Raw genomic sequence first — 27,808 nt, forward strand, 5'->3', positions numbered from 1 at the left:
GTTGGAAAGACCAAAACATAATACCCCAGAAGTGTTCTATTGGATTTAGGTCAGGTGAGTGTGGGGGCCAGTCAATGGTATCAATTTCTTCATCCTCCAAGAACTGCCTGCATACTCTTGTCTGGTGTGCACCAGGAGGAACCCAGGACCCACTGCACCAGCGTAGGGTCCAAGGATTTCATCCTGATCCCTGATGGCAGTCAGGGTGCCGTTGCCTAGCCGGCAGAGGTCTGTGCATCCCTCCACTGATCCACCATCAAACAGGTCATGAATGATGTTACAGGTGGCATAATTCTCTCCATGGCTTCTCCAGACCCTGTCATGTCTGTCGCGTGCGCTCAGGGTGAACCTGCTCTCATCTGTGAAAAGCACAGGACACCTGCCAATTCTGGTATTCTATGGCAAATGCTGATCGGGCTCCAGGGTGTTGGACAGTGAGTACAGGGCTCACTAGAAAAGGCACCCTCATGAAGTCTGTGTCTGTTTGTTTAGTCAGAGACATTCACACCAGTGGCTGCTGGAGGTAGGTCACATGACAGAGAGGAAAGCACACTGAGGAAATATCGTACACAGGGAAGGCAGACACACTGATGTAGAGACCATCGAAACAGAGAGGAGGAGACATAACTGAATGAGATACTGAAGGGGATAGGTCACCAAAGGAAACAAGACACAGGAACATAGAACACAAGGTCACATGGAGAACACAGGGGAACAAGGAACCAAGAACCTAAATCAGAAACTAAACTAAGGCCGACAGATACAAATAAAGAAACCACCCAGGAATTACTATGAGATATATCAAACTGTCAAAACCACAAACTAAGAATCAAGCAGAAACACAAAACAGAAAACACTGGGTCACAGACCCAGGACGATGACAGAATGAATACTTCATGCAGGTGGAAACCAGTGAGTTTGTGAGCAGTAACGTGGAGGTGCACGGTTTAATGCAGGAAAACAGGAAGTTCAGGCGTCAGGGCCCCTCGGTTTGTCATGGTATCAGTTTGTTATCCTTAGTTCATTTTTCTGAGTTTGAAATTCTGTTTTGGATTTCTTGTAAAGTCCAGTGTTGTCCTGCCTCCCTGCTCTTCCTCTGTCTCACTGTTTCTCTGAGAAAAAGTTTGAACAGGCTGTGAGAATCTTTTCCCTGCAAACTGAAGCAGTTTGACTGTTTGAAGAGGTTTTTCCAGTAAATTTAACTTTCCCTTTTCCAGTCCCTGATTGAGGTGTGCCGTAGTTGGACTGCAGGGCAGAGTGAGAGGAGCTACTGCTGCTGGAAGCCTGCTGTGGAGCTGAGAACAAACCTGCCAAAGTAAGAAAACACTGGAAAATCAGCTTGAGGAGCTTTTCTCTGAATTTGTTCTTAATTCAGTCGCAGGCTCGCTGTGATGAAGCAGCAGCTGTGATGAAGCAGCAGCTGAAGAGATCGCTTCCTTTGTCCTGTTGTGGTTTGAAACTTTTCAACAACTGAGGAAATACTTCAGACCACAAAGGATTTGGCTGGAATCACAGTAACAAGCTTTGTTTGTTGACATTATTATTGTGTGTGTGTGTGTGTGTGTGTGTGTGTGTGTGTGTGTGTGTGTGTGTGTGTGTGTGTGTGTGTGTGTGTGTGTGTGTGTGTGTGTGACACTGAGACGTCTGTTCACTCTCACAGCTGCCACGTTACCACCTTCCTTCCTGCTTCAAACAAACTTTATTAATACAGCAGCTCTTTAACAGTGTGACTGAGCAAAGCTCTGAAAGCTCACACACACACACACACTCGCTGCTTTCTCTCTGTGTTTAACCTCTGCAGATTTTCCAATATTACACATTTATCTTCTTTGTAAAATCAGATGTTCATGTTTCTGATTGGTCACATGCTGCAGCCTCTTTTATGTGATCAGGCTAGTTGATAGACTCTGGGCTCATTTATTGGATTGATAACCAGCTCTCAGCCTGATTGAAGATGTCAGGGTAAGTGAAGCAGGATGATTGAAGGACATCCTGGATCTGTTGAGCTGGATTAGTGAGGCGGGCTCCTGGCTTGGGGGGTCATAAACACTGAAAGAAATGTCGCCCATTTTTCCAGAACAGATAAAACAATCAAAAATCCAGAGAAGCACATTTGTTCTAATCAAAGTGGCCCCAACAGGATGGCCCTGATATTTGAGGGGATTTTTGTATGGATGCATTTAACGAGAGTGAATATTGGGTGTGATGTTCTGTTGGCTGTCCCACAGAGACCAGTGCTGTTAGTTTCGGCCTGAGAAAGACTTTTTAAGGAAAGCCAGCTCGTAGTTTGATGTCAGCATTGATAATTTAATAGGAAAGAGGTGTTGTTGGTGTTTGAAGAATGTTTCTTATGAGTTATTGAGCCCAAAAGTTTGAACAGGCTGTGAGAATCTTTTCCCTGCAAACTGAAGCAGTTTGACTGTTTGAAGAGGTTTTTCCAGTAAATTTGACCTCCCCTTTTTCCAGTCCCTGATTGAGGTGTGCCGTAGTTGGACTGCAGTGCAGAGTGAGAGGAGCTACTGCTGCTGGAAGCCTGCTGTGGAGCTGAGAACAAACCTGCCAAAGTAAGAAAACACTGGAAAATCAGCTTGAGGAGCTTTTCTCTGAATTTGTTCTTAATTCAGTCGCAGGCTCGCTGTGATGAAGCAGCAGCTGTGATGAAGCAGCAGCTGAAGAGATCGCTTCCTTTGTCCTGTTGTGGTTTGAAACTTTTCAACAACTGAGGAAATACTTCAGACCACAAAGGATTTGGCTGGAATCACAGTAACAAGCTTTGTTTGTTGACATTATTATTGTGTGTGTGTGTGTGTGTGTGTGTGTGTGTGTGTGTGTGTGTGTGTGTGTGTGTGTGTGTGTGTGTGTGTGACACTGAGACGTCTGTTCACTCTCACAGCTGCCACGTTACCACCTTCCTTCCTGCTTCAAACAAACTTTATTAATACAGCAGCTCTTTAACAGTGTGACTGAGCAAAGCTCTGAAAGCTCACACACACACACACACTCGCTGCTTTCTCTCTGTGTTTAACCTCTGCAGATTTTCCAATATTACACATTTATCTTCTTTGTAAAATCAGATGTTCATGTTTCTGATTGGTCACATGCTGCAGCCTCTTTTATGTGATCAGGCTAGTTGATAGACTCTGGGCTCATTTATTGGATTGATAACCAGCTCTCAGCCTGATTGAAGATGTCAGGGTAAGTGAAGCAGGATGATTGAAGGACATCCTGGATCTGTTGAGCTGGATTAGTGAGGCGGGCTCCTGGCTTGGGGGGTCATAAACACTGAAAGAAATGTCGCCCATTTTTCCAGAACAGATAAAACAATCAAAAATCCAGAGAAGCACATTTGTTCTAATCAAAGTGGCCCCAACAGGATGGCCCTGATATTTGAGGGGATTTTTGTATGGATGCATTTAACGAGAGTGAATATTGGGTGTGATGTTCTGTTGGCTGTCCCACAGAGACCAGTGCTGTTAGTTTCGGCCTGAGAAAGACTTTTTAAGGAAAGCCAGCTCGTAGTTTGATGTCAGCATTGATAATTTAATAGGAAAGAGGTGTTGTTGGTGTTTGAAGAATGTTTCTTATGAGTTATTGAGCCCAAAAGTTTGAACAGGCTGTGAGAATCTTTTCCCTGCAAACTGAAGCAGTTTGACTGTTTGAAGAGGTTTTTCCAGTAAATTTGACCTCCCCTTTTTCCAGTCCCTGATTGAGGTGTGCCGTAGTTGGACTGCAGTGCAGAGTGAGAGGAGCTACTGCTGCTGGAAGCCTGCTGTGGAGCTGAGAACAAACCTGCCAAAGTAAGAAAACACTGGAAAATCAGCTTGAGGAGCTTTTCTCTGAATTTGTTCTTAATTCAGTCGCAGGCTCGCTGTGATGAAGCAGCAGCTGTGATGAAGCAGCAGCTGAAGAGATCGCTTCCTTTGTCCTGTTGTGGTTTGAAACTTTTCAACAACTGAGGAAATACTTCAGTCAGCATTTTGACCACAAAGGTTTTGGCTGGAATCACAGTAACAAGCTTTGTTTGTTGACATTATTATTGTGTGTGTGTGTGTGTGTGTGTGTGTGTGTGTGTGTGTGTGTGTGTGTGTGTGTGTGTGTGTGTGTGTGTGTGTGTGTGTGTGTGTGTGCGTGCGTGCGTGTGTGTGTGTGTGTGTGTGTGTGTGTGTGTGTGTGTTGGATGTTAATGCTTAAACAGGAGAAAGATGCTGTAATGTTTTTCTCTGTGATTACTCCCTGCAGTGTCAATTTAGACAGCAAATTTTGATTTAGTTTTAGTCATAGTCTTTTGACGAAAATGTAAAAGCGAAGTTGCACAACTGTGCATTTGATTGGATGTTTTCCTAACTTGTTCCGCCCTGACACAAAATGAAATAAGTTCTGATTGAATTTCGTCCCCACCAAGCATTTTTGTCTCGTTTTCATTCGTTGACGAAAGTGTCAATTCATTTCGTCATCGTTTTTATCCTTTTAGGTAGTTTTTATTTAATTACCATCTCGTTATCGTCATGAAAAAAAGGGTCTGCGATGAAAACTGATGAAAATATTTCATCAACGAAATTAACACTGACTCCATGTTTCTCTTCTTTCTCCTCTCACACAGAAGTGCGCGCGCGCACACACACAACCCCCTCCCCACACACACACACACACACACACACACATACACACACACACACAGACATTTCCCAGAACTGCGTGTTGATCATTCCATCAGTTTCTCCTCTGGCAGTAAAGCAAACGCAATATTCTCTGAGCCTTCAGGGTTGATCAGTGTTTATATTTCCTGTATTTTTCTCTTTTAGTGTATTTACTCTTGGTCTCAGTTCCTAGTTGCTTTAGTTCAATTCCTCCCTCAGCATTCCTTCCTCTTGTGTCAAGTCTCCTGTTTTAATTGTTCAATTTGTCTGATTTCCCAATTTTAGTTATCGCTTTTCCTTTCTTACGTGGAGAGTTAGTGTTTTTGGTGTTTCTTGTGTTTTTCTTCCGTTGTCTCATCTGTTGCGATTCAGTTCACCCGTGTCTCATCCTCCCTTGCTGCCTGCACTTCCTGTCATGGTCCGGGGTCCACAGGACCCCGTGTGTTTTTGTTTTGCTTCATTTTGTCTGTTCTGTTTGGGATTTCTTTTGGTTGTGAGGTTTAATTGTTATTTCTAGTCCCTGGTGTTCTCTCTGTATTCTGTGTCAGGTCTGCATTTCTGTTCCATCGTGTTACTTCCTGTTTTATTTTGATATTTGTCCAGTCCCAGTCTCTTGTGTTTAGTTTTGCTTCCCCTGGTCTAGTCAGTATCATCAGCGTCACCTGTGTTCCCACCTGTTTCCACCTCCCTCATTAGCCCTCCTGTGTATTTAAGTCTTGTGTTTCCAGTGCCTGTCGTCGCGTCATGGTCCCGTATTCGTCTCCTGCTGTGTGTCTTGTTTCGCCTCTTATTTAGCCTGGTATTTTTGCTCTGTGTTTTGCCACTAGCTCTGCCTAGTCCGGCCTTTTGTTGTGCACCTGAAAATAAAGTCGAATTACCTTTTACCTGTGCCTGGCGTGTCCTGCATTGGGGTCCTCCTTCCTGCCTGCCACACAGGCGATACATGACACTTCCCCTGATCCCTGTCTTTGTGTGTATGTAGTTGTTGCCTCCCCTTTCCTTTGTAAGTGCCAGTTCTCCTTGCTTGTTTAAGTTCACCACTCTCTGCCCGAGGGTCTTCTGTTTTACAATAAGCTCACAGCTTACTGCAGACCACACTTCACACTCATACACTCACAGACTTGGATCCATAAATCTAGACCTTTAGCAAACTCTTTATGGGACTATAACTATATAATTACTGACACCACAACTCTATACAATATCTATCCATCGGTCTGTTGGACCATTCAGCCATTATCCAAGGGCAGCAGCCTAAGCAGAGAAACCCAGAACTCCCTCTCCCCAGCCACCTCCTCCAGTTTATCCGGGGAACACCAAGACGTTCGCAGGCTAGCTGAGAGATTAAAGCTCTCCAGTGTGTCCTGGGTCTGTCTTGGGGACTCCTTCTGGTAGGACATGCCCAGAATACCTCACCCAGGAGGCGCCCAGGAGGCATCTCAGTCAAATACTTGAACCACCTCATCTATCTCCTTTCGATATGAAGGATTAGCAGCTTTGCTCTGAGTCCCTCCCAACTGACTGAACTTCTCACCCTGTCACAAAAGAAGAGCCCAGCCACTCTTCAGAGGAAGCTAATTTCCAACACTTGTATCTACAGGCTGATTCTTTCAGTCACCACCCAGAGCTTGTGACCATAGGTGAGAGTTGAAACGCAGATCGACCTGTAAATCAACAGCTTTGCTTTCACGCTCCACCAGCTACATCACTGCAGACTCAGCACCAATCTGTCTGTCAATCTCCCACTCCCCTCACTCATGAATAAGACCCACAGATACTTAAACTCTGTCACTGGAGGCAGCAACTCATCTCTGAATCAAAGTGGCACGTCACCATTTTTCCAGGTGGGAACTACGGCCTCAGACTTGGAGGTGCTCATTCCTGTGAACCACTCCAGTGCTTCATCAGCCACCACCTGATGAAGCCAAAAGAAACACAACATCCACAAAAAACAGAGATGAGATCCTGTGGCCACCAAAGTGGAAATCTTCCACTTCTTGGCTGCAATAAAAATTCTGTCCATGAAAATAATGATGAAGGCCAGCAGTCCAACACTTACTGGCAATGAGTCCAACTTATTTCTGGCAAACTCTCCTAGATAAAAATTGGCCCATAACAAGTAGTCAGGTATGGCATACTCCCAAAGCTTCCCCTCACAGGATACCCTGAGGGATGCAGTCAAATGCCTTCTCAAAGTCTGGGCAAACTCCAGGGCACAATCGAATATCCTCGAGAGGATGAAGAGGATAGTCCAGCGTTCCATGATCAGGACAAAAACAGCATTGTTGCTGTCCTGAATCTGAGGCTTGACTAATGGGCAAACTCTCCTCTCCACTACCCACACTGACACAGACCTTGCAGGGGAGGATGAAGTGTGATCTCCCAATAGTTGGAGCATCTTAAAAATAGGAACACACTCTGCCAGTCCAGAGGCATCGCTGCAGATCTTCACGTGATGTTTCAGAGGCAGGGGAGGTGTCACCATGGCCACTGTTGTATTTTAACCCAAACCCAGCAGTTTTAAGTGACACACCTGTGTGAGAAACTGTGATGTACATGACCCGAACTTACTCCTCCAGCACCACTCTAGCTTCTGCTGACTCATTACCTGTTAATCTGACTTAGATTAACAGATTAACTATGAGAGCAGACTGACCAAAAGGTTGTGTTCAGGGACATGAAATAATGCTGGAAAACACAAAAAAGTGTGTGGTTGAGCCAAATCACTGCTATATGTTTTGTTGCGAGGGTGAAGACTGAATTTACTCTCTAAGCTAAACACTCAGTTACTCATGTAGTGATACATAAAGAAATCATTGGTGATGCAGCATCAAATTGCAGATAATAGTTTACTGAAAGACAATTTCAATGAATTTGAAACATTCAAAAATAAGCAAAAATCACCAAGAGCACCCCCAGGGGGTTAAGCTGCAAAGAAGAAAAATCATACAAAAGCAAAGAGAACTAAAATAAAGTGTCCTGTTATGCTATTTTATTGTAATATTCCAGCACAGGCTTGAATACTCCTGTGTTTACTTCACTATAACTGAGGCATAAACATTCAATAAGGATTATTGAATAAACAATACTTTCACTTCTCACAGTATATCATGGTGTTGATGAACCTCTGCTGAGCAGGATGTGTGTTTGTGTTGCAGCCTTCATTTGTGGCTTTTATATGGAGATCTGTCCCACGCCATCAAGCACCCAACTTAACCCATGTTTTGCACTGTAATGCCTGATCAATAATTATTGATCTCTGCTTATAAATACAGTTCAGACTCATCAGATTTTCATCAGATCTCTTCAGCTGAACTCTGATGATGAAAGTAAGTTTTTCTCTTTAAACGTCTGACTCTGAATATTTATCAGTCCTTCCATGTTTGGCTTTGTCTGTGTGGCCCACCACTGTCTGACAGTCAGAAATGTTGCAGCTCTATATGATGGTTTGACTGAAATTAAATGATAGCAGCTCCTCTGTTCCAGCTGCCATCAGTCCTCCTCCTCCTCCTCCTGGTTCCTCTGCTGAGCAGCTCTGCTCCTCTTGTCCTCCCACTGGACTGCAGTGACGTCTACACCCAAGATATCAGCCGACCCAGTGGAGTGTACACCATCTATCCCATCGGAGTCACGTCTGCTGTCCTGGTACGCTGGAACTTGTTTCCTCTAATGATCAGCTGGTTGTTTGTTTAGTGCAGCTATGTTCAAACTTCAGAGCACCGTGGCCCATCCAAACCTTTAATCACAGCCCACTCTGATCAATCCACAAATGGAAAATGAAGTATTTCCTTTATTTTTCAGACCCCAAATCTGCTTTGGCCAGTTCAAAGCACATGCAATACACTCAAAAGTGTTAAAATAGGAATCCATCTCAGACTCCCTAAATTGCAGCAGCAATTTAGACTCCCAATTCCTCAACTCCACCTCATTGATGCAGAACAACTGCTGGAGTCCCTCGGCCAACAACCCTAACGCAGGACTAGGAGGGCCCATGGCTACAGGAGGGACAGTGGGGGCACCCTCATCAGCTGGCACAACAGCAAGGTGCTCCACATCCGCTACCCCTACCCTGCCCTCAGACACACCAGTCAATAGACCCCTCTCACCCGGCCTCTCCACTATAAGTCGCCGCAATTCCTCCTTCCGCACAGACAAAGGAGCTTGCACATTAAAAAGGTTAATCTGATTCCAGCTGCTGAAAATAATAATGAGAGTGTCTGGCTGTGAGCTGCAGGCTGAGGGAATAATGGTAACTGGACTAGTTCTTATATAGCGCTTTTCTACTCTGTCTAAGCACTCAAAGCGCCTATACAACATGTTTTCATTTACCCCATTCACACAAGCACTTTCATGATTACCAGGCTAAGTGCTTTTTATTATCTAACATTCACACTCCAACACTTGTGTTGGAGTGTGAATGTTAGGGGGTTGAATATCTTGCCCAAGGATGCATTAGCACGCAGCCTGGAGTAGCCAGGAATTGAACCGCTGACCTGCTGATCAGTAGGTGACCTGCTCTACCTCCTGAGCTACAGTCACCCCCGATAATGAAGGAATAATGAAGCTGACGGTGTATAAACGGGTCAGTAGGAGGTTCATCAGCCACCAGTTCTGACTGATGTCTCTGATTAGCAGTATTACAGGGTGGCACACATCTGGATGTTGCATTTAACTTTTACAATTTTCTAAGAGACTGTGTGTGTGTGTGTGTGTGTGTGTGTGTGTGTGTGTGTGTGTGTGTGTGTGTGTGTGTGTGTGTGTGTGTGTGTGTGTGTGTGTGTAGGTGTACTGTGACATGGACTCACAAGGACAGTGGACGGTGAGTATCTGAGCTCCCAGCTTGCTTTTATGTCCTGTTGGTTTGTGTAACCTTTTAGAGTTTTAACACAGGACTTTACTTTCCACCTCCACAAGCCCACTAGAGTCTATTAGATGACAATAGAGTCCATGTGACTCAAATGTTCTCATCAGTGAATGAGCACAGTGTGTCCATGTGCCTGTCTGTTTTTGTGAATTTACATTACAATGCACTGAGCACACATGAGCCCCAGGTGATGGACCTCAGAGAAGCATGACAGGAATGAACCACATTCACTAAAACAAGAGAGAGCTGATCATCAGCTTCAGGAGACAGAAAGAGAACCTGCAGGTGGAGACACTGTGGAGAGAGTGTCCAACCTTAAATTCCTCGGCATGCATCTCACAGGACCTCACATGGACTGTAAGCAGTGTGGTGAAGAAGGCAGTGGATCTACTTCTAAAGGACACTTTGGAAAGTCAGTTTGTCCAAACAGCTGCTGGTGTCAATTGTATACTCAGTAACAGCATTTTGGTGTGGTAAGTCAAACTGAGGCTGAGAAGAAGAAGGACCACCAACACTCAGCTTCCTTCACTACAGAACTCTAAATCTTTACATATTTAATTTATATTTATTGTTGTGCATTTAGCTGGTAACCAGCTTCCTGCCTCCTCCTCCCAGGTGTTCCAGAGGAGGATGGATGGATCGGTGAACTTCTACAGACCCTGGGAACAGTACAAGATGGGCTTTGGGAACGCTGTTGGAGAATACTGGCTGGGTGAGGAATGGATCCTGTTTAGCAGTTATTAAGCTCTCTGTTCACAAAGTACAAGCTCTGATGAGACTTCAGGGGCAGACGTGTAATCACAAAGATTTGATTGATGAGTTTGTAAATGTTTGTGGGTGTTTTCAGGTCTGGAGAATCTCTTCTATCTGACCCAGAGAAAAGAGTATGAGCTGCTGGTCGACATGGAGGATTTCAATGGAAACAAGGCGTCTGCTCGTTACTCCTCGTTCTCCATTGATGCAGAGTCTGACGGCTACAGGCTGAATGTGTTTGGATTCACAGATGGAGGGGCAGGTGGGTAAATATGTATTTAAGTTGAAGTAGAAAAACAAGACTTTTGCACTAAAGTGACATTTTACAAATTGCAGAATTCTTGAGAGTCTGTAGGAACGTCTTGTCATGAATCAGTCCCTGCAGCAGCTGTCAATCCAGGAGAAACCTGGAGAAAGGTGCTCAGTAGGCTGACCCAGAAACAGTCTCTAGGGATCGTGGGCTAAAGTCCTTCAACTGTGCTGGGCAGTGTTGCCTTCATTGTGCTGATAAGATTTTCAGGAGAGCTGTGCAGCAATAAGGCTGGAGGTTAAATGGAGGAGAGTTCTGGTAAGCAGGGTGTAAGTCCTTTAGTCTTTCCACCAAGAAGTCTTCAAGCCAAGCCCTCAAAGAAGGTACTCAGCATTCCTGTTTTAGAACCAGTGGTTCAAGTTTATACTCACACCCTTAAGGTGTATTTAAAGTTGTCGAAATCTCCAGCTGAAATCTGTAGGATCCACATCCTTCTTTGATAGTTCTACAGGAAACGAAGAGAGGAGTGGTCGGAGTGAAGATGTTGAGCTTTATAGATGAGGTGAAAAACAATGATGGTCTGAAGAATGATGGCAGCATGAACCACCTAAAAATAAATAGCAACATTCAAAACTTGAACTCAGATCCAAAATTAAAAACCAACCACTGTCACGGTGGGGGCTGTGTGCTGGGAGGGATGGACCCAAATGCAGGATGCAACGCAGACTTAACTAAAACTATTTTATTTTCAGGTACTCGAATAATACAAAACACAAAAAACTCGAAATCTCAACCAAGGCATAAACAACTGGAAGCCTGGGAGAAACGTGAAAAACCAAAACTCTAAACTAGAAAAACACACAGCAAGAAGGGAAACACTGGGGGAAACAATGAGAAAAACTAAGGGCTTAAATACACACAAGGAAATCAGGGAGAGTGGAAACAACAGGGAACAACAGGTGAAACAAATGAACCTAATGACAAAGGGGAAGCAAAACTAAACACAAAGCACAAAACTAAACACAAAGCACAAAACTAAACACAAAGCACAGGGAACACGAGACTGTCAAAATAAAACAGGAAGTGACTCAAGGGAACAGAGACGCAGACCTGACACTGAACACAGGTAAACACAAGGAACTAGAAAATTAAACATAAACAAACCTCACAACAAAAGAAAAACCCCAGAACAGATAAATTAAAGCCAAACCAAAAACACACAGGGTCCAACGGACCCCGGACCATGACAACCAGAGAACCACAATAAATCCAGGTGAATATGGAAGAACATCAGCAGATGATCTGACAACAAGGCAGACAGGAGTGTGTACACACTGGGGACAGACTGGGAATGAGACACAAGTGAACATAATCAGCACAGGTGAAGACACAGGTGTGTCTGTTTTCCTCAGTGTGTCTGTCTCCCTGTGGGGTGTCAAGTTTTGCGTTTCTGTTTTCCCGCCTTCTCTCTTCCTGTTTTATTTTGATAGTCTCATGTCTTGTGTGGTTTGTGTTTAATTTTGCTTCATTTGCCTCGCTAGTGTAATTCTGTTCACCTGTTCCTCCTGGCTGTTTCCACTCTCCCCCTGTTCCCTCTGTGTATATCTTGTCTCAGTCTTTCCCTTGTCTCTTGTCAGAGTCTTGTTGTTGTTGTCATTGTGGCTGTGTGTGTCTCCTGTGCCCTCCATGCTCTTAGTGTTGTGAGTTAGTTTCCCCAGTCTCAGATTTCCTTTATTCAATAACCTGCTTTGTTTTGTTTGCTTTAAAGGCTAATTTTTGTTATTTATAACCAGCATCTGGGAACAGCATTTGGGTTCTCACCTCCACACAAGCCACACCGTCTGCTCACACGCACCGTGACAGTTTGCCCTGCTTAGTTAATTTGGTCCTGAAAGTCCATGAAGCTCCCATCTTAAACTGGGCTCGGCTGTTATCACAGAAACAGGTCTTAACATTGTGATGTTACTGCTACCTTTTTCTAACCGGTACCTGCTCGAGGTACGGGTCAGGTCTGAATGTCAGCTCTTGAGCTCCTGTGGACATCTCTGCAGCACAGCAACCATTAGTGTTGGTAGGTCATTACTGGTCCTATGTAACCAATCAGATGGTGCTGTGGGTGGGATATTTCTGAAGACCACAGACAGAGAATCTTTTTCCTTGTAACAGAAGCTGGGGGGGACGTAGTTCAAGCACTTGTTTATGTAAATTCGGGTTTTTTTTTGGCTCCAACATAATAAATGTACTCAGATCTGAACGCACAGGTCTCGTTCATCAGATGATTTTCATCATTTAGAAAGCAGCAGGCACACAGTGAGACCACCTGTTTACATAAAGGATTTAATAATAGCAATGCAACAATAACTGAAACTGTAAATTCATCTTTGTGCCATCAGTGTAACAGCATGTGAGCCTGTAATGATGAACAGCAGGGAAATGAGCACCTCCTATGAAAACGACCTTGAATCTGACGGTTACTCGAGTTCCAAGCAGCAGAAGTGTTTCCAGGAATATTTATCCTTGGGGAGCACAGGAAGGACCAAGAACCTCAGAAATAAGTACTAAACCAAAGTTGTAATGATCTTCATTGTGGACAGACCGACCGCCAAACAAGCATGAGGAGGAGGGGCTGTGTAACATCCTAAGTGAGCATATCCAACAGAGCGGTCTTTCTACCATCTGTGTGAATAGTATTTGTCTCAGGCAAGTGCTGGGACTGTTTTCTCATGATGGTATTTAAAGAGAGAACATGTGAGCAGGGTTGGAGGTGTTTCCCAGAGTGTGACTCAGTGAAGCCATGGCACCATCAAACTTCCTGTTTCCTGTTCTAGACAGATATTATGCTACTTTGTGTCCATCACATCAGGTGGTGTGCAGACCTGCAGGATTCAGCAGGTAGCTGAACCAGCTGCTTCTTTCTCCACAGTACGAGTCCAGTCTGTTGCGGCCCACTGAGAACACTCCCAGTGCACCTGGTGAGCAGTCTGACTGGAATTAGTGGTAATTTTGTGATTCTCCATCTGTGTTTCTGCAGGAGACTCCCTGAGTGGTCACAACAGACAGAAGTTCTCCACGTTTGACAAAGACCAGGACAGTTCAGATGGGAACTGTGCCAAATCATATCTGGGGGCGTTCTGGTACAAAGAGTGTCACCATACAAACCCTAACGGGGTTTATCGCTGGGGGGCTGATGACACTCTGCATGCTGTTGGTGCGTCGTGGTTCACCTGGAAGGGTCATGAATACTCCCTGAAGGCCATCAGCATGAAGATCCGTCCTGTGCAGTAAATGTGCAGAACAAACTCACAGCAGACAACATGTTAATCTAAGTAATCTTATTATTTTATAATATAAATATTATACATTATATATTGTAGCGCAATAAGTACTGTAAACTGATGGGCTTGTTCCATATTACAGTTGTTTGTATAAATTTGAATGATAATAAGTAAACTGCTTAGTATAAAAGTGATTTCAGGCCAGTTCAGCACCCAGACTCTTCTACTACGCTGCTGGAATAGCTGCAGTATACAGTTTAGCATCATCTTGCTGAAATATGAAGGCCTTCCCTGAAGAAGCCATCCTCTGGATGGGAGCATGTGTTGCTCTGAAACACTAAAATATACCTTTTAGCATTGGTGGAGCCTTTCCAAATGTGCCAGCTGCCAGTTCCACAGATGCACCCCCCATACCATCAGAGATGCAGGCTTTGAACTGAGTGCTGATAACAGCCAGATGGTCCCTCTGCTCTTTAGTCTGGAAGATGCAGCGTCCATGTTTGGATTTGTCTGACCTCAGAACAGTTTCCGGTTTGCCTTGGCCCATTTTAAATGAGCTTTGGCTCACAGAAGCTGTCTCTAGATCATGTTCACATATGGCTACTTCTTTAACCTGCATCTGTGGATAGTTGAGCTGTGCTCACAGACAGTGATTTCTGGAAGTGTCCCTGGAAGCCCATGCAGTGATTTCCATGACAGGATGTTAGGAAAATTTAGATAATCTTTTATGTTTTCTATTTGCATTTTCTGGCTTTGCTATAACATAGTGATTAAGAGAAATGAATTTCTCTGCTTGTGATTAAGTATTGAATAAAAATCAGTTAAGGTAATGTTAGAATAAGAAGAAAACTGTATTAAGTGTATCATTGCGTTGAACTTTCTGTGCTCCTGTGTGTATAAAAAGAGGAAGCGTCTGCCAGAAAAGGGAAGTCCACAGAGGCCTCGGCAGAGTGAAGGAAGGAACCAGTACCTAATGAAGACATCAGTTGTTAAGAAATGTGATGCTTGTTTAAAATGAAGTGTTTTGATAATGACTAAGGGTGAAAACCTTTATTAATCCAGAGTTCATGATGGATAAGACCTAAGTAGAGCTTCCTCATTTGTATCCTGTTATTGTCTGTTTGAGTTCTTGTGTAATGTCACGTAGACATTTTCTTGTGTATAAAAGATGGACAGTGAGACCGCCTCACTGAGCACTTCTCCTAAGCAACCTTGATGTTGTTTACCTGTAACTGCTCCGGCTTGCAAGCCTTTAATAAACATTGCATTGTATTCAGATCGTCCCTCTCCTGGTCTTTAATAAAGAAAACTAAAATTTTCCTTAAACAGGGTCAGGCCTACTTTTAATGCAGTGCTTCCTGAGGACCCGAAGATCACTTGGCAACAAGTAAAGCTCGTATTTTTCATAGTAAAATGTCTCACTTTAAACATTTGATATCTTTCTTAAGTTCTCTTTGGTCATACCACTTAGAGCACACCCGATCTGATCTGGTCTGATCTGGGAAGCCAAGCAGGGCTGGTGGTTTGATCCCTGGCTGTTCCAGTCTGTGTGCCAAAGTATCCTTGGGCAAGACACTGAACCCCAAGTTGCTCTCTGATGTGTTAATTGGAGTGTGAATGTTAGACAGAAAGCACTAAGGCATAGAAAAAAGTTCTTGTATCAATGGGTGAATGATGATATGTTGTATAAAATGCTTTGAGTACTTAAGTAGAAAAGTGTTCTATAAGAACCAGTACTTATAACATATGCGCTTATGAGATTTGGAAACGTTTTAATTTAAATTTTACACAGTGTCCCAACCTGTTTGGAACTGGGGTTCTATTTCACTGTTAGTTGGGTTGTGAATTACCCACAGTCCTGTTCTCAGTTTAGGTTTCATTAGTTTAGTTGACTGAAGTTAGTTCAGGGAAGAAGCCTGAATCGGATGGCCTGCTGTGTACTTGGTTCTCTTTCACTGGTTTTGGCTGGGGCCCCTATTGCACCTATTCTGACTGTTTGGCTTTGTGAGTCAGTATTTAGTCTGAATCATATACTAAACTGTGTCTGAACTGTCATGGTCCTGGGTCATGTGCCCAGCATTTTGTGTTTAGTCTTTTTGGGTTTCTGCTTTCATTGAGCTCCTGTTATAGTTTCCAGTTTGTATTTGGTTTTGTTCATACATCTGAGTTCCTGTATTGTTCTTAGTTATAGTTGTTTTCATATTGTTTTCCTAGTTCCCTTTGTCCCTGTCTCCCCGGCGTCTGTGTCCGTCCTATGCCTCTGTTATGTCTCTGGTCTCATGCGCTTTGTAGTTTATTTCCTCTGTTAAGTCCATGTTTCTGTCTCTGTCTTGTTACTTCCTGTCTTAATTTGGTACTGTCTGGTTTCCAGTGCAGTGTGCTTAGTTTTCCTTCCTGTGTCTCCCTCCCAGGTGTTCCTCATCCCCTCATTACCTAAGGGTGTATATATTGTCTGTGTTCCAGTCAGTCTTTGTTGCATCGTCAGTGGTTCTCCTCCTGCTGTGTGTTGTCAGTCAGTTATGCAGTTTGTCAGTCACTTTAAGTTTGCTCCCTTTGTTACACTGTCGTCCTGTTTCTAGTAATAAAACTGCGTTTTGAGTTTACCTTCTGTCTCTGGTGTTCTGCTTAGAGGGCCTCACTCCTGCCAGCTGCAGCAGTACATCACAGCACCTCACCTGTGTTCGAGGTTCATCTGAGCCATAGATTTAGGGAGTGTAACATCAAACCACAAAGCCTTATGGTTACTATGACAGGTAGCTATAGTACTCACACAACATGTGGACATGGATTAGAACAGCAGGGAAAAAGTAATGCATTAAAGTTTCACCTCCTTCGCTTGTGGCAGAAATTAAACAATATTTTCTAATCCTGTCTCTGGAGCTTGAAAAAAGGTGACTGGACTTTAAGTTTCTTAAAGATGTTTCACCTCAGATCCAAGAGGTTTATTCAGTTCTAAAACCAAAGGTTGAGAATGTGTGTATGTGTGTGTGTGCGGGGGGTTATTCCCTGGAGGTGTTTATTGACCCACTATTGTTCATGTGCATAATCACGTGCACCAAGGTGTGAACAGAGGAGTGGGTCATTACAATCAATGGTTTCAGGTGAAACTAATTTGGGACTTCATTCCATTGTATCAAGTGACCTTTTGAGGTCACCTGAAGAAAGGTGTGAGTGGGGCTTGAGGTGCCTGGGAAGGGTACTCAGGACAGCATTGCAAACATCTATTTTAATATGCAAATAATAAAAGTTAAACCACAGGAAGAGTAATACTTCTGTTGTACTTGGTAATAAACCACATGCAGCTGTGATCAGTTTTCATTTTCCTCAAAACCTCTGCTTCCTCACTTTTTTTTTAAGCAAAATTGCTCAAAAACTGTCTCCTCCATCCACCCATAAAAGAACTTCTACGTTAACAAGTGCCTTGGATTTTAATTTTTCGACTCAAACAGGCCGAGTCCTTTTTGATGTGGTCTGCGTATTGTTGTGGTTCGGGCTGCCGTTATTCTCCTCCTGAGCAATGCGCAGCTGTCAATCATCTCATTGCTTTGAAGTGATAACCTCACAAACACAAGCCACAGCTTTCACACGTTGTAGTTTTGTTTATGTCTTACATTTCATTTTTATCCAATCCAATTATATTTACCGTATTTTTCGGACTATAAGCCGCTACTTTTTTCCCACGTTTTGAACCATGCGGCTTATAGCCCGGTGCGGCGTTTCTGTGGATTTTTCTTTAACCACCAGGGGGCTCTTTAGCAGGATATGAATCATGGGACGTCAAAGTTGGAAATCAAAGAAGAAAGCGCCAACAAGTGCTAGCAGCAGGCACAAAAGAGATTTTTTTCAAACTCCCTCATCATGGAAACCACAAAAAGAACTTCCTATGATGCCGCTTTTAAGTTGAGGGCTATCGACCTGGCACTACAGGAGGGAAATAGAGCCGCTGCACGTAAGCTCGGCGTGAACGAATCAATGGTGAATTGACTTGTTATAACTCAAATTTGGGGTTGTCTGTCCCCCTCTGCTGAGTGCCGAGTAATTGTGGAAAACCGAGAGCGGCGGAGATACCAGCGGCTTATAGCCCGGTGCGGCTTATATATGTACGTTTCCAGTTTTTTCCCAAAAATTTGTAGGTGCGGCTTATAGTATGGTGCGCTCTATAGTCCGGAAAATACGGTATAAGGCACATTTAATACAACACATGAAACAGAGAGTTGTGCAATAAAATACGAAATACACCACACAGACATTATGCATGAGGTAGAGGGTTATTAGCTGGATCTATGTAGTCAGGTTCATCTCAGTGCAATACTGCTGTACCCCCATTCTGTCTTAACTTTGGGGTTTTCCACGGTGGGTGAGAGTGCAGCTTCCTTGCAGTTTGGAGAACTGTCATCATCCTGGACCTTATGCCCAGCATTTTGTGTTTTCCGTCTTATGATTCGGTGTTATGGTGTTTATTAGTTCATTCATTTAGGGCAGGGGTGGCAAACTCCAGGCCTCGAGAGCCGGTGTCCTGCAGGTTTTAGATTTCTCTGCTTCAAAACACCTGAGTCAAATATAGAAGTCATTAGCAGGACTCTGGAGAACTTGACTGCATGCTGAGGAGGTAATTCAGCCATTTGATTCAGGTGTGTTGGATCAGGGACACATCTAAAACCTGCAGGACACCGGACCTCAAGGCCTGGAGCTGGCCACCCCTGATTTAGGGTTTTAGTTTGTTTGCTGTTCTACAGTATATTTGTTATAGTCATTCATGGATGTTCTCTGTTCCCTGTGTGGTACCTCTGTGTCTGTTCTGTCCCATTGTCATGTCTCTGGCCTTATGTGTGTTGTTGTGTTCTTTACTTCCTGTGCAGTGTGTCAAGTCTGGGTTTTTGTCTTCATCTAGTTGTTTCCTGTTTCATTTTGTCAGTTCTTGTCCCTTGTGCTCTGTGTTTAGTTTACTTCCCTTTCTCATTTGTGTATTAGTTTCAGCTGTGCCCTCACCTGTTGCCCGTTCCCCGAATTACCCTGTTGTGTATTTATAGTCTCAGACTTCCCCTTGTCCTTTGTCGGATTGTTGCTGTTTTACAGCTGTGTCTGCCCTCTGGCTCCCTGATGTTTCTAGTTTGTTCCCAGTTTAGGTTTATTTTGTCAGTTTTCACCGTATCTTGGTTCCTGTTATCACTGCACTCCAACATTCACTTTCCATCACTTTTTTTTTTTTTTTTTTTTTTTTTAGCCTGTCATGTCTGGTAGATCTTGCAAGCAGAACTGTGATCTGAATGCGTTGTTGTCCCAAACATGTTTGCTATTTCAAGATGAGCTCTATAGGTTCTCAATAGGCTCTTCTTGTTGTTGTTTTAACCCTTTATTTTATTTATCTGAGTTATTTTTCCACATACTATGTAACAGCCAGAGCTGACAGGCTGAAGAAGAGGAAAATAAAGAGAAGAAAAAGGGAGAGAGAAGGGAGCAAAAAAAAAAAAAAAAAAAGGGGAAAGAGCACAAGTCTATTAATCAGATACTTCATCACTTTAACATATAAAAAAATACTATCAATACTTGCAAAAATAAATTTGTGTGTGAAAAACAAAACTAACAAAGCATGTTACGCACACCAACAATTTTGTTGAGTTGTGATTGAGTGGGCGTTTGTGTCTGTGTCATGTTTGTGTCTGTGTCATGGAACGTACTTACCAATGAGGGCAAAACGCTGCAGCTCCACCCATCAGAAGCCAGAGGCAGGTACGGAAAGCCCCCGGAACCCCAGGCCACCAGCAGCCCACCAAGAGCCAGGAAGACCCTCGGCCACTCAGTCCAAAGACAACCGCACACCTACCCCAGCAGACGGGAGAGGGTGGTCTCAGACGGAGCCCCCCCAGTCGAGGAGCGAGGGCTCCAGGGAACCCAAGGCGATGAGAAGCCAGCCCCCCCCCAGCGGCCAGCCCCCTGCACTGGCCGGCGGCAGGGCTCCCGGGCCCACGGCACCCAAGGACCGCCCGACCCTCCACAGAGCCCCCCCCCACGCCGAAGAAGCCAACGCAGCCCCGCACCGCACCCCCAAGGGGGGCAGGCCAGTACCCACGCCAGAACACCCAGCCCCACCCAGGAACCCCGAGGCACCCCCATCCCAGGGGGGTAGGGGGGAGGAGGCAACCAGCAAGGAGTGGCCAGGAGGCAAGGCACAAGGCCCAGACCCAGGTCCAGCCATACATACAAACACACCCAGACACCCGTGTACACATTTATACACAGATACTCATACATGCCCATACATACTTACCCACACACAGATATGCCATACATACACATTCACTCACCCACCCATACTCACGGAGACGGTGACAAATACACAAAGACACACATTCATCCATAGCTACCCACCCTCTGAAGGCGGGGCAAGTGGAAACCACCCCAGGGCCAACAGCGACCCCAGGACGCCACCAGCCCGGTCCCCAAGGAACCACCCGACCCCTACCCCGGGCGAGACGCAAGAAATCGGGGTGTAAGATGACCCATCCACCCCTCCTCCTCCCCAACTTGTAGGTCTATGTGTTAATGTTTGTGAGTGAATGAGGTGTATAGGGTGCAGTTAAAATTGAGGGGACAGTTATGCCACAAGCGCCAACTGTTGGTCGTCAGCGCTTGCCCACACTGCCCCCCCAAAACCCTCCATGTCTAAAGTGCAAATAAAATTTGGAGACAGACAGTGACGAGGATCCGAGTGGGGCCACCTCAGCGGCCCATCTCATCAACCTCTGAGTAACATGCCTGCCCCAAAGGTCCTATGTGTATCAGGGTGTAAGTGTGTATGTGTTGTGAGTTATAATGACTAAAGTGCAATTAAAACGGAGAGGCAAGTGGTGGTGCAGCTCTCCACGTGGCCTCTCCATCCTACATCTGTGAGTGATGTGTATTCTGTGTGTGTGTGTGTGTGTTTGTGTATGGGGAGGGGGAGGGGGAGGGGGGGGGGGGGGCATATGACCAGGAAAAATCCTGGAAGAAGAGAGCCAGCTGGCCGCTGGCTCAATAGGCACCCCGACCTCCCACACCCCAGCACAGGGCAGGGGGAGGTGAGCCCGGGGCCGCGGTGACAGCATCCCGGAGCACTGCAGCACCCGAGGTTGGCGCCCTCGCCCCCACCGCAGAGGGCAGCCCGCTCCTCCTAGATGCCCATTCACTCAACAATAGACACAAACAGGCGACAGGACATACTGGCCTGGGCATGGAAATGCAGTGCCCAGTCCCCCCCAACCACCCCACCGCGGCCCCATCCCCCACCCCACCCCCCTGCAATGCAGGCACCCCAGGGCCCCAAAAGCGTAGACCGGACATCCCGACGTCAGGCCAACCCACCCCACCCGGCGGCGCGGCCGGGACAGCAGAGGCCCCCCCCGCGTCAGGGGGGGCCCACCGGGAGCCGGCGCGGCCCCAGTGTCGGGGCCCCAGACCCCAGCCCCCAAGCCATACAGGGAAGACCAGCCAACCGACCGAGGGCCGGCACCACCCCCCCAAGCACCCCGCCCACCCCCCAGGACCGAAGGCAGCACCATCCAAGCCCCCACCACCATCAACCAGGACAGGCACACAGACATCACCAGAAGGTCGCCCCAGGACCCCAGCCTCAGGAGGCTACCAGCTACCCAGGCCCCCGGAGTCCCCCCCCACCCCCCCACAAAGCACATCAGGAGCAGAGCCCGCAGCCCACCACCCCCACTAAGTAATGGAGCTGAGCAGTGGGAACCAAAGAGAGTCAAATTCCTCCAATTTGTTTTTAGAAGAAGCAGACATTCTCTCTAAACTAACATGATCTACTAATAAATTTCTGTACTGAGTAATACATAGTTTATTTTTTGTCTTCCAGTTCATGAGGATCATCTTCTTAGCGATGCACAAGGCAGTAAGAACTATGTGTGATATATTTAACTCCATAATTAATTCACTGACATCACCTAAGATGCATAGTCTGGGGGAAGTTGGGATATGACAGCTAAACCATGTGGATAGATCTTCACAAATCCTCTGCCAAAATCTCTGAACTGGTACACAAGACCACAGAGCGTGTAGATGATTATCCTCTGGATTGCTTGTACAGTGGGTGCATATGTTTGAGTGTGTAAGGCCCATTTGGAACATCCTTTGTCCAGTGTAGTATGTTCTATGGAGAATCTTATATTGTACAAGTTGTATTTGGGGTCTTTTAGTCATTTTGAAGATATTTAAACATATTTCTGTCCATAAATTTTGATCCAGGTTGACAGAAAGATCACGCTCCCATTTTGTAATTGGGAGGGAAACTGAATCATCAGTTTTTATTAATAATTTATATAATTTTGATAACAATTTTGGGGTACAGAGGTTAAGAAATTCTGTTACCCAAGTAGGCATTTCTAGATTCAATTGATTAAGGTTAAATCTTCCCTGTAGGACGGACTTAACTTGTTGATATTCCAGAAATCTACCGTTGCCAATTCTATATTTTGATATAAGTTCTTGGAACGTGATAAAATTTCCATCTTGGATAATATGTTCTAAGTTATTTATACCCTTATCACGCCATAACGGAAAATTCAGCATTTTCTTTTTCTGACAAATATCTGGATTGTTCCAAATGGGTGTTAGTTTACAGGGGATGAGTGAAGACTTAGTTATTTTTAAAAATTCCCACCAGGCTGTCAGAGAGGTATTTATACTAAGGACTTTATAGCAGTTATGATGTTTAATACTGGAACTAATGAAAGGTAAATCTGAGATTTTTATTTTTCCACAAAACGCCTGTTCTAGATCCAGCCATGGGTTGTCTAATGAATTGGATTTGATCCACTTTGAAATATACTGCAATCTACTGCTTAAGAAATAGTAATAAAAGTTTGGTAATTCTAGACCTCCACTGTGTTTTGGCTTTTGTAAAGTTTTTAAGCTTATTCTTGACGGTTTGTTTTTCCATAAAAATTTTGAGATGTTTGAATCTAGTGACTTGAACCAAGGAATAGAAGGTTTATTAGGGATCAATGAAAATAGATAATTAATTTTTGGTAAAACCATCATTTTAATAGCAGCAACTCTCCCCATGAGTGATATAGGTAAACTGTTCCAACGTGTGAGATCATCCTCTATTGTTTTTAATAAGGGGATATGATTTAATCGTACCAAGTCTGAGAGCCTGGCGGAAAAATTTATGCCTAAATATCTAATATTTCCTGACTTTAGTGGGGTCCTAGAGGTTCTCTGGAAATTACAATTCAGAGGCAAAACTGTTGATTTACTCCAATTGATAGAGTAATCAGATATAGATGAGAACTTATCTATCAGTGTGATAGTCTTCAAAAGAGAGCCTTGTGAATTCCCAAGGAAAAGTAATACATCATCAGCATAAAGGCTAAGTTTATGGTCCATATTTTCAGTTTGAATCCCTTTAATATTTGCATTTTGACGGATTGCTGCTGCTAGCGGCTCAATGAAAATTACAAAAAGAGAGGGAGAGAGTGGGCAGCCCTGCCTAGTGCCCCTCTGCAGACTGAAACTTTGTGAAATGAGATCATTTGTCCTAACACGCGCATTCGGAGAGCTGTGTAGTGTTCTGATCCAGTTTATAAAGGATGAACCGAATCCAAATTTTTGCAGAACTGCTAGTAAGAATTTCCAATTTACCCGATCAAATGCCTTCTCTGCATCTAAAGACACGATTGTCGTCTCTAATTTGTTAATAGAACAATAGTCTATTATATTTATCAGTCGACGTGTATTATTGGCTGAGTGCCGACCCTTGATAAAGCCTGTTTGATCTGGATGTACAATAAATGGAGTAATACTTTCTAATCTTTTGGCAAGGGCTTTGCAAATTATTTTAAGATCTACATTAATGAGAGAGATTGGCCTGTAGCTGGATGGGAGTGTGGGGTCTTTGCCTGGTTTAAGAAGCAGGCTAATGTTAGCAGAGTTTAAGGTTGGAGATAAGATGTGGTCATTCTGAATCTGAGTTACCATTCTGAAAAAAATGGGAGCTAGCTCAGACCAAAATTCTTTATAAAACTCGGCTGGAAAACCATCTGGGCCTGGGGCTTTATTATTTGGGAGATGCTGTAGGGCTTCACTAAGTTCAGACAATGAAAGAGGTAAATCCAGAGCTGCAGCCTGGCTGTCATTTAGTTTTGGTAGATTTATATTATTAAGAAATTCTTCAATTTCAGTATCAGATGGGTTAATCTGTGGTGAATATAAGGCTTCATAGAAGTCTCTGAAAGAGTTATTTATTTGTTGTGGGTCATGAGTAATAATACCAGTCGAGTCTTTAATAGAAAAAATAGCTGTTTTTTCTTTATTCAGTTTTAATTGCTTGGCCAGGAATTTTCCAGATTTATTTCCATGCTCAAAGTTTTCCAAACGCAGCCTCTGCAACATAAATTGTGTCCTTTTATCAATTATTTCATTTAGCTCCAGTTTCAGTTTCCTCAGGCTGATAATTGTATGTTCTTGTGGTGAAGCGGCATAAGCAGTTTCTAAAGATTTAATTTTTTGTTCTAATTCTAACACAAGTGCTTTTTCTTTATTTTTCCTATGCGAGCAGTAAGATATTATTTTGCCCCGCATTACTGCCTTTCCTGCTTCCCAAAGAACACATGGTGATATTCCTGGAATATCATTATATTCTAAGTATGCTGACCATTCCTTTTTGAAATAATTAATAAAATCTTCTTCTTTAAGTAATGATGTATTAAATCTCCAGTTCCTGATTGGTGGTGTGACTCTTTTCTGTGTCAGAGACATAGACACCGGTGCATGATCGCTAATAGTGATAGGGTGAATCTGAGTGTCTGTGATATCCATCATTATGGAGCTGCTAACTAAAAAGTAATCTAAGCGGGAGTGAGATTTGTGTACTGGTGAGAAATAACTATAATCTCTCAAAGTAGGGTGATGTGAACGCCAAGCATCGCAAAGACCAAAATCCTTCATGTACTGTTTAAGAATGTCTGCAGACTGCCAGTTCCTCTGACTCACTGCTGTACTGAGCCTGTCAATATCTGCATTAAGTACCAGGTTGAAGTCTCCTCCTATTACAAGTGTGGTGTCAGAGTGATCTGAGAGTGAAGTGAACAAAGCATGAAAGAAGGAGGGGTCATCAACATTTGGTCCATATATACTAGCAATACATAAATCTGTATTCTGTATAGATAAATTAAGTATTATAAATCTACCTTCAGGGTCTATTGTACTGTTGCTAATGTTAAAGTTTATCTTCTTGTTAATCAATATAGCTACACCTCTTTGTTTGGAGTTATAGCAGGCTGAGTACGTGTGAGGGAACTGTGGAGAGGAAAGAGTGAGCACAGATGTTTTGGACACATGTGTCTCCTGTAGAAAAACAACATCTGCTTTTAAGTCTTTTAACCGATTAAAAATTTTTAGTCTCTTTTCCCTCGAACCAGCCCCGTGCACATTCCATGAGACAAATCTGAGTGTGCTCATATTTAAACTAACTGATGGACTGTTGTGTGCTCACTAAGGATGTGTGTGTGTGTGTACATATGTTCTGTATGTTGGCGTGTGCCCTTTATATTGATGTGTGCGTGTGTATGTGCGCTGTATGTTGGTGTGTGTGCATCTGCGCTGTATGTTAGTGTAGTAAACTGTAGCATTGTAAGTGACGTAAACATATTGCTGAGTGCAGAAAGAAAAAAGACGTGTAAAAAGTGACCTAAGTGACATAAGAATGAAATTAGATGAGGGGAAAACAAAACAGAACAAACAAACAAACAAACGATCACGGTACTATGCTGACTCGTCGGCGTTAATGGTACTACTTAGACAGATTTAGACTATTTAATGGTACTGTTTAGATGGTTGAAAAAAAAACTCAGAAAAGAACGTTAATATGGACACAGATCACCTGATCGATCAGCTGAGCCATGGCGTGGTGTTTTTGTCTCGGTAAAGCTGTCCGTTTACATACAGTTTGTCCACGGCGATGACAGCCCGGGAGCCTCCCTGCATGAACTTCCTCCGGATGGGGAATAGGGCCTTGCGTCGCTCCAGAATCTCCTTTGGAAACTGGTCGTTGACGCTGAAGTCCGTCCCTCTCAGCTCCCGGCCGCGGCTCTTCACCAGCTCTTTTTCTTTGAAGTGTTCGAATTTGGCCACGATCGGTCTGGGTCTGCGTGCTCCGGGTCGCTTCCCTCCCAGGCGGTGGACTCTATGGAAGGCGATGGTCTTCACGGCGTCCTCCGGGAGCTTCAGGTGAGTTTGGATAAATTCCTTCACTGTAGCCTTCGGGTCCTCCTCTGCCTTCTCCGGGATACCTGAAAACACAAGATTTTCTCTCATGCTGCGGGCCTGAAGCTCGATAATCGATTCTTTAATTTTCTTATTTTCTTCTGAGAGCCGGGTCGTTTCCTCGGTGAGGGAATTCACCGACTCTCTGAGGACAGCGTTTTCAGCAGCCAGTGTTTCCACCTGATGCTGGCTGAACTCGACTGACTCCCGCAGGGCCTGAAACTCCTTGTGAAGGATTTCAACCAGGGCCAAGCGGGCGTCAAAGCTGGACAATTTGTTATTAATGGACTCCAGAATGTCCACAATATTGGTGGTGGGTGGCGAAGTTGCCTCTGGGGAATCTTCTGGGCGGCTTCTTTTTGTGGACGGCGTTGCTTTGCTGGTGGAGGGAGTCGGCGTCTTGTCTGTTTTCCCCATGACGACTCGCTCAAAACACCCGTCGATGTACCGCAGCAAACTATCCAGGTCCTCTTCACCGTCCTCCAGATTGTTGAGAATAATTTAAGTTAGGCTAAGAAACTACCTATATTTTTTTAGTTTTAAGCCTGTCTAGTTATAAATTGGCGAAAAAAAAAAGGCTAATCACGCAAATGTTTGCTGATAGAGTCACGCCGCCATTAACGATACTGCCGAGATTCACAAAGTCTCGCGTGACACTTTCCATCACTTTTACCTACCGTCTCCAGCCACACAGCCTGGTCACGCACTGTGACAAGAACAGGCTGAGATTCTTGTTTGTGGCCACATGTTGAGCTCAGAGTTCATCTGGGAATCCCTGAGTAGAGTCCTGGAAGTTGCCCTCCCTGAAGACTGACTGTTTAACTTCACATCTTTGTTTTAGTCATGTTACGATCATTATTTCAGGTTTTGCTCTGTTTGGACTTTGTTATGGATGTGTTATGTGGTTTCCAGGGTTATTATGGCCAGAAAAAGTGAAGTATAAACACTGTAAGGCCTTAATTGCTGCTGTCCAGGCTATAGTTCCATCCTTTCCCCACGCCACACCTGTGACAGCTATCAGGGTGGATCAGATGGAGGTTTGAGGATCTTTTTTTTTAAAACTCACTTTTTCTACACAGTAAAGGTTAAACAATTATCAGAGAGAGCTCTTTAGATTCAGTTCCAGCTCCCATCACTTAGCCACTAACGTCAAATTACAAGACTACATAAAACAGCTTCTGTTACGAAGTGCCACTGGTAATTATTCATTAATTAATCATTAGATGTGATCACATCAGCAGTGTCAGTTTCTGTCCCTGATGAATAAGTATATTAATAAGTATATTATGCATATTGTGCTGTTAAATAAATCAAAAATACCTGTACTTTGAGTGTTTCAGTGTCATGAAGTGTCTTCACTGCAACATTTAGAGCAGTTATATCAGGTCAGGGCTGTTTGAAGACTTTACAGCTGTGAATTTCTCTTTTCTTCTTGATGCTTTTTAAATAAAGTTTGGCTCCTGACTATGACAAACAGGACGCAGCACAGTGTTCAACTCAGGAGTCAGCTTTATTGATGATGTCCAGCAGGTGTCAGTGTTACACAAAGCAGGAGAGCGCCAACTTCAGTCAGGGTGGGAAGATGTGCTGAGACAATACTCAGAGATTTCCTGAGTGGCACATTACAATTATTTTAGGAAAAAGAAAATTGATTGACATTGATTTGGTTCAACAGGTGAATAATACAGGTGTAAGACATCTGCTTTAAGGGAACATTTTCATGTCTCACAGAAAGAACTCAAGCTCTTGTTGTTGCGCCATCATTTACCAA

The 27,808-nt window shown here is 44.1% G+C and overlaps 1 protein-coding gene across 4 annotated transcripts; it reads left to right on the forward strand.

The window, feature by feature from the left end:
- The first annotated feature begins 1,094 nt into the window (after nucleotides 1-1,094).
- On the forward strand, nucleotides 1,095-15,057 carry LOC115798671 (microfibril-associated glycoprotein 4-like). Of its 4 annotated transcripts, none has more exons than XM_030755599.1 (9): nucleotides 1,095-1,315; nucleotides 2,467-2,564; nucleotides 3,700-3,797; nucleotides 7,913-7,966; nucleotides 8,124-8,282; nucleotides 9,421-9,456; nucleotides 10,117-10,213; nucleotides 10,349-10,516; nucleotides 13,536-15,057. In XM_030755599.1, exons 4-9 carry the CDS (start codon nucleotides 7,958-7,960, stop codon nucleotides 13,787-13,789), a joined length of 723 nt encoding a protein of 240 aa, XP_030611459.1. In that variant the 5' UTR covers nucleotides 1,095-1,315; nucleotides 2,467-2,564; nucleotides 3,700-3,797; nucleotides 7,913-7,957; the 3' UTR covers nucleotides 13,790-15,057. The 4 variants fall into 4 exon arrangements, with proteins under 4 accessions (XP_030611459.1, XP_030611462.1, XP_030611460.1 ...); XM_030755600.1 differs by lacking the exon at nucleotides 1,095-1,315 and adding an exon at nucleotides 1,838-1,962; XM_030755601.1 differs by lacking the exons at nucleotides 1,095-1,315; nucleotides 2,467-2,564 and adding an exon at nucleotides 3,071-3,195.
- Nucleotides 15,058-27,808: the final 12,751 nt, after the last annotated feature.

Source organism: Archocentrus centrarchus, chromosome 19 (genome assembly GCF_007364275.1).
Source record: "Archocentrus centrarchus isolate MPI-CPG fArcCen1 chromosome 19, fArcCen1, whole genome shotgun sequence".
NCBI classification, from domain to species: Eukaryota; Metazoa; Chordata; class Actinopteri; order Cichliformes; family Cichlidae; genus Archocentrus; species Archocentrus centrarchus.

Coding starts and splice junctions, on each gene's coding strand:
- LOC115798671 (XM_030755599.1), top strand. Junction 8,283..9,420: donor GAGTCACGTCTGCTGTCCTG/GTACGCTGGAAC, acceptor GTGTGTGTGTAG/GTGTACTGTGACATGGACTC. Junction 10,214..10,348: donor TGTTGGAGAATACTGGCTGG/GTGAGGAATGGA, acceptor GGGTGTTTTCAG/GTCTGGAGAATCTCTTCTAT.